A 6,834-nucleotide genomic window follows, 5' to 3' on the forward strand; every position below is an offset into this window, starting at 1 on the left:
GCTGATGCTAGGGAGAGTGGAAGGCAAAAGGAAGAGGGGCCAACCAAGGGCACGGTGGATGGATGATATTCTAGAGGTGACGGACTCGTCCCTGGGGGAGCTGGGGGTGTTGACCGACAGGAAGCTCTGGCGTGGGCTGGTTCATGAAGTCACGAAGAGTCGGAAGCGACTGAACGAATAAACAACAACACTCTAATGATAAACTGGTTACTCTGTGAATTTCCACACAGCACTGTGACTGTTTTTTTTTATTCAAGGTGTATTCATTGGGGCCAAGGTTGCACTCCTCTGACTTATAATTGGGGGTAAAAATGGTGCATTAAGCTCCTGCTTTAGCTAGCTACCAGCAAGTTAAAAAAAGAGTTTTTCAAACTGGGACGTCAAGCATTAGGAGCTATTTGGTCAGTATTTTGTTCTATGTCAGTGTTTCTCAACCTTGGCAACTTTAAGACGTGTGGACTTCAACTCCCAGAACTCCCCAGCCAGCATGCTGGCTGGGGAGTTCTGGGAGTTGAAGTCCACACGTCTTAAAGTTGCCAAGGTTGAGAAACACTGTTCTATGTGGTGCTCCTAAGTCGTCTTTGCAAGACTGTTAACTGATATGGACAGACATTCTGACAATGAGGTATCAAGAGAATGCATGATGTCTGCTGGCAAAGAAATAAGGGGATTGCTATGCAATTTTGAACCGACTGTGCTAATAACTCCTACCTGATACTCTGGTGATCCCCCCCCCCTTTTACTAGTTTGTCTACTAGTAGGTAGATTGGCAGATTGAATTAAGCTGCGGAGGGCAGTACAGTAAGGCAAGAGTTACAATAGGTAGCTGAAAAGTACTATCGGGAAGAGTGGGGTGACCAGTCCGAGGCATTCAAGGTGCTACGCTGGATTTGTAACGTAAAGCCAGAAGTAGCCTTGACGATCTCGAGAAATCTAGTCCCAGCTCAAATGTGGCTCCTTGTTCCCGAGTATACATGTTGAGAATGAGGTTGAGCTGTTTCTACCACAGCCCTTTTTTCCCCACCGTTTTGCAGCAACAAGACCAGGGTGAGAAGGAAAACCCCATGCGGGAGCTGCGCATTCGCAAACTCTGCTTGAACATCTGCGTGGGAGAGAGTGGGGACAGGCTCACCCGAGCTGCCAAAGTGCTGGAGCAGCTCACAGGACAGACTCCTGTTTTCTCAAAAGGTAAATTTGGTCGAAGGCCTTGACTGAACTACAAGCAGTCTTCAGCCTTCACCAGGCTGGTGGTAGGAGCTTTGGTTCAGCACTGGGCCGGGGAAGGTTATTGTAGAACAAAGTCTTGAAAAGTGACTCCAGACTTATTTGAGGCTTTCTTCCTTCACGGGGATTCCAGATACTTGCCGGGTTTCGGGGGTGGTGTCTTGCTGTGCGCACTCTGCTTCGCTTCATCGTCTGGTGTAAACACCTTTGGCCTAAGCTCAGATAGTGCTTCCTTGTCAGAGAACAGACTGTAGCACCTCACAGCTCTATGTGCCTTCGTATTGAGTGTATTTACTAGAATCCACATGTTGCATCTGCTTTACATAATGTCCAGGTTTGTTTTCTTAAATTGTTTGGGTAAAATGTATTTTGAGTCTTTATAGTTGTATATCTAGCTTGTAAACTGCCCTGGTAGAATTGTTATCCCAAAAGGCAGTGTAAATAATGTTGGTAAATGAATATTGGGGGCCAGAGTCCAACAGAGGAAACTTTAACTGCCAGTCTCGTTTTCAAACATCTCTTCAAAAATGAGGGCTCGAACACTTTAAAAATGGGAGCAGGATTCAAGCCAACTTATCTGTAGCATTGGGGATAGCAGCTAATAGAGGGCTTTTCTACGCCACTAATACTTTCGCTGTCTAATTTCTTTAAAATCAGTTTGCTGCTGACCTGTTGTATTCACTTCTACCAACTTTGAGACACTGAGAATCGGCAAGGAATGCTATGGCCCGCTGACCAATAGGCGTTTTCCTTCCAGCTGACCAATAGGAGAATGCAAAAACAGCCTTCAGTGTCTTGCCACCTGTGCTGCCATAGTTCCTGGAGTAACAAAAATCCCTTTTCTTCATCCCAAACAGAACATCTACCTATGTATGGTGTGAATGTATATGCTAGCGTGTCTCCCCACCAAACTACGCCTTTAGTCCATGTTAGGTGCATTTGTCTAGCCATTTGCTAGACCAAAAAAAAAAGGTGGTGAGGAAGCAAACTTAATGCAACTGCAGAAGGGCCAGTCCTTCGCTTTAAAATCCACTCTGAAGACAAGAGGATAGATATTTTTACAGTAACTCGAATCTTCGTTGAGAGGGCAGGAATGGTGGATCACAATGGCACTACAGATACAGTTTGTAGTAACCCAAGCTAAAGTAAGGAAAAGTGAAATCGACACGCGTCCTGTCTGTCTCCAGCTGGGGAGCATTCAGCAGCCTGGATTTTGATTTTTCTTTTCAGCTCCTTCCCTGAAAGGGGAGCTCCCTGGAGATATATTCTAAACCAGAGCCTTGCCTTGAGTTCCACTGGTGAACTCTGAGTTCTGTCAGGAGTTCCTGCTAGTGAAATAACCAGATCGCCTACAATCTTGGCATGTCAGAGCACTGCAAAGAATATGCTAGCTTTGTTTTCCACTAACACTAATTGAGCTGGAAATACATTGTCTGAGCTCTGAAACGCTAATGATATGGAGCTGCTTTCGCCCTGAAACAGATCCTAATGTGGGATGCCCATGGCCTTCCTCAACCTTGTGCCCTCCAGATGTGTGGAACTGGTGTTTATGCTCCCAGTAAATGTATTAGCTATCCCAGGAAGGTGGTGTTGGAGGTAAGGTCTGAGCTGTTGACTCAAGAGGTCTCAACTGATAGTCTGGTTTGGGATTTCCTCTAAAGCCCAATTTGTTTCTGTGAATTTGCTTCAGTTCTTTTCTGGTCATCTTTCTGACCCCAAACATGGTTTCTGAAATTGTGTTTGTTTTGCAGCTCGGTACACCGTCAGATCTTTTGGGATCAGGAGAAACGAGAAGATTGCTGTTCACTGCACCGTACGTGGCGCAAAAGCTGAAGAGATCTTGGAGAAAGGGTTGAAGGTGAGCTGCTGTCAACTGCTTTTCCGACACATGGAATTTGGAAGGGAAAGGGGTTAAAACTAATGTCGTTATTGCAGGTGCGGGAATACGAGCTGAGAAAGAATAACTTCTCTGACACTGGCAACTTTGGATTCGGAATCCAGGAACACATTGATCTGGGGATTAAATACGATCCCAGTATTGGCATCTACGGCTTGGACTTCTATGTGGTCTGTCTATTTAACTTAACCTTCTGCATTCTTAGTCAAAGGCTCCTGTCCTGCACGAAGTTTTTATATCTATCAGCTCCTCGTTTGGGCCCTTTCTAACGCCGCAGTGACAACAGAGTTCCTTGGCCTGTCCTGATAAATTGAGGGGGGATTGGGACCCTAGAAAACGGGAAAACTGACAGAATGTTGCAGCTGATCTACTTGAATCACACAAGTGTCCTGCAGTTCGGTTGCTCTGAGGTGGTGTTATTGGCATTTTATCCACGGATGCCACGAGCCAAAGCTGAAAGATTTGGCCTGTAGCATTAAATGTGGGAATCTAGAAAAACGTATGACGCGTCTTACCTTCTGGCCCTGGCCCCTTCCACTTCTTCACTGTTAAGATCCTCGAAGCTGTAGTTCTGTATCCCGGGTTGAACGCTCTAGATGCCGCGGCTCATGGCTCGGCCTCTGAGAATCTGTGGCACCACCATGTTGATTTACCTCTGGGCTGTTAGATTAACTTTTCGGCTGTTTGCGTGTTATCGCAGTTACTCTGAAGTACTGGGAGTATATCCAAAAAGCTTTCCCGAAGCTTGCCCTTAGGAGTTAACAGTGCTTGTGCCACTGGTTGTGCTTCAGGTGCTGGGGAGGCCAGGATTCAGCATTGCTGACAAGAAGCGCCGAACTGGCAGCATTGGGGCCAAGCATAGAATCAGCAAGGAGGAAGCCATGCGCTGGTTCCAGCAAAAGGTAAATCCTGGTGCAATTTTTAGCCTCCACAAATGAGCTTGGTCTGCTCTGCTGGTTTTTAACCCAGTGGCCAGCATTTCTTGAGCCAGCCTTCCCTATCTGATGCCCTCCAGGGGGGATGGAGTGCACCTCTGAGAATCCCCAGCTACCCAGATGGAGAGTCATTCTGCCTGAGAATTCTGGAAATTGCAGTTCCAGCTGATTGGGAGGCATGTCTCTAATCCAGCATATTCAACACGTTGCCTCCCCTGTCATTTTGACTAGCGATGTGGAGGAATGCCAAAAGCATACAGGTAGTCCTTGACCTACGACCATTCGTTCAGCAATGGTTTGAGGTTACGACGGCGCTAAACGAATGGTAGTTATAACTGGTCCTCAGAGTTCCAGTTGTCCCAGCACCCCCGTGGCCTTGTGATCGTGATCCGGGTGCTTGGCAGCAGTTCACGCTTCTGACCGGTTGCAGTGCCCCGTGATCACATGATTGCCATTTGCAGTGTTCCCTGCCGGATTACCCAGAAAGTCCATGGGGAAGCCGGCAGGGAAGGTCGCAAGTCTCTGGGGTGAGTCTCCCACACCCTCCCCCAGCCCCTCCGCAGTCGCACACTCACACACACCTCTGACTCTCACTCGCACCCTCCCTGACCTGTGCTTCTCACACATCCCCTTGCACCCTCCCCAATCCTTGCTGTGCCTCTTGTGCACCCCTTTGCACACTCCCCAACCTTCCCCATGCACCGCCTAACTCTGTATACTACCTGGCGGCAGCCACTTGCCTGCCCGCCAACCTGGGACTTACAACCTCCTGCTGGCTTCCCCACTGACTGGTTGTGGGAAGCCGGCAGGAAGTAGAACACCAATAAATTTATCTTTTAGTGGTATTGTTGGGTTGGATAGTTTTGGAGGGCTACCTTGAATTGTGAGCCTCTACCAGTCCTTAACTAAAAGAAATCTATTTAAAGAATGTAACAGAGGAATATATACTTCACATTTTACAGCAAATTCTAGTTTATACCTTTTTTTATTATACTGGATAAGTCATATGGGATACCGAGGAAAATAGTATTTGGAATGTGCTTCTCTTTGAGAAGACCATCCTTTAATGCACCTCATCCATCAGGCCCTCTTTTTCAGCAGCCTAATTGCATAAGCGAGGGACGCGGTGGCGCTGCGGGTTAAACCGCTGAGCTGTCGATCGGAAGGTCGGCGGTTCGAAACCGCGCGGCGGGGTGAGCTCCTGTTGCTCGTCCCAGCTCCTGCACACCAAGCAGTTCGAAAACATGCAAATGTGAGTAGATTAATTGGTACCGCTTCGGCGGGAAGGTAACGGCGTTCCGTGAGTCATGCTGGCCACATGACCCGGAAGTGTCCTATGGACAACGCCGGCTCCAAGGCTTTGAAACGGAGATGAGCACCGCCCCCTAGAGTCGGACACGACTGGACTTTACGTCAAGGGAAACCTTTACCTTTACCTTTAATTGCATACGCAAAATTTTAAATAGGCTCTTGGTTGTATGGGGTGGGTAAATAGAGCCTTTCAAGTCAGTCTGAAATTGGTTATTCACCTTTTAAGTGAATGGTCAAGAGTAAAGTGTGAGTCAGTAAAACTATTGTCCAAGCTTCTACCTTCTCTGAGTTGGTTTTGTGAGATCACTTATCTTCCTGCACTGTGGCACAAGACATGTTCAGTGGAATGCTTGGCAGGGCTCAACATCGGGCCTAGAAATACAGCCTGGTTTTTTGCTCTTGGTGACTTCCGCACATGTAGCCAGAGAGACCTGGACTTGGGTCTGCTTACATGCAAGTGCAGCTATTCTTACAGTCTGAGACCCATTTGCACATGCATGTTGGTTGGGGGGGGGGATGACTAAGAAGTCAGGGGTCTTGAACTGTCTTGAGCCTGCTGCGTGTTCAGACATAGCTATGGATCTGTTAAAAAAAAAAAGTCTGATGGAAGTTACGTGTTTAAAGCAAAGCTTGCCTTGCTTGTCCCTGATCCAGTTTCTTTCTTCTCCTTGCAGTATGATGGCATTATCCTTCCGGGCAAATGAATAGTTTCCACTATGAAATAAGTGTGAATAAAATTTTACATTGTTTAATTTGCAGTCCTGTCATCCCTCCTTTCTCCATGGACTCTTTATATTTGGGCGTTAAGTTTTGCTTTTTGGGAAGAGACCTGAAACTTAGTGGGGCAGAAAAGCTGCATTGGGAGGGAGCATATGAGCTTGTTGTGTTTCTGAAGAGGTTGATTTTTATTCATCTGGATTTGGCAGTTTGTTGACATCCATAAGACACCAGTGTGCCAGAGGCTATAATTGGTCTTCCTTTTCACCTTTCATACAATAATTTGGAAAAGATCCAGTTTTCATTGACTAGGCCAAGAAGTCAAACTCCCTAGACCAGTGTTTCTCAACCGTGGCAACTTTAAGCTGGGTGGACTTCAATTCCCAGAATTCCCCAGCCAGCCATGCTGGCTGGGGAATTCTGGGAGTTGAAGTCCACCCAGCTTAAAGTTGCCACGGTTGAGAAACACTGCCCTTGACTAAGAACAGACAGTTCATGGCTGCATTCAACCTACCAGCATTCCAAGATAGCACTGCTGAAATTTGGTGGTAGAATGGCCAGTCCTTAACAGTGGGATCCTTTGGTTTTGTTCCAAACGTAACAATAAGATTGGGAGTGAGACAAACTCATTTCCACTCTTGAACCCATCAAAACAGCCAGAGATTTGCAGTCTCCGTAATTTTAGCTGCATAATTTCAGGTTTTGATAAGTTTTTAGAGATGGTTTCTTGTTCCTCTTCCTGCTCCAGAT

General features: G+C 46.8%; 1 protein-coding gene across 1 annotated transcript; it reads left to right on the plus strand.

Annotated features, from left to right (window-relative positions):
* The first annotated feature begins 959 nt into the window (after positions 1 to 959).
* Positions 960 to 6,119, plus strand: RPL11 (ribosomal protein L11). The gene is made up of 5 exons (XM_063312385.1): positions 960 to 1,188; positions 2,976 to 3,082; positions 3,160 to 3,291; positions 3,913 to 4,023; positions 6,042 to 6,119. Exons 1-5 carry the CDS (start codon positions 975 to 977, stop codon positions 6,069 to 6,071), a joined length of 594 nt encoding a protein of 197 aa, XP_063168455.1. The 5' UTR covers positions 960 to 974; the 3' UTR covers positions 6,072 to 6,119.
* Positions 6,120 to 6,834: the final 715 nt, after the last annotated feature.

This window comes from Candoia aspera, chromosome 10 (assembly GCF_035149785.1).
Source record: "Candoia aspera isolate rCanAsp1 chromosome 10, rCanAsp1.hap2, whole genome shotgun sequence".
Classification (NCBI taxonomy): Eukaryota; Metazoa; Chordata; class Lepidosauria; order Squamata; family Boidae; genus Candoia; species Candoia aspera.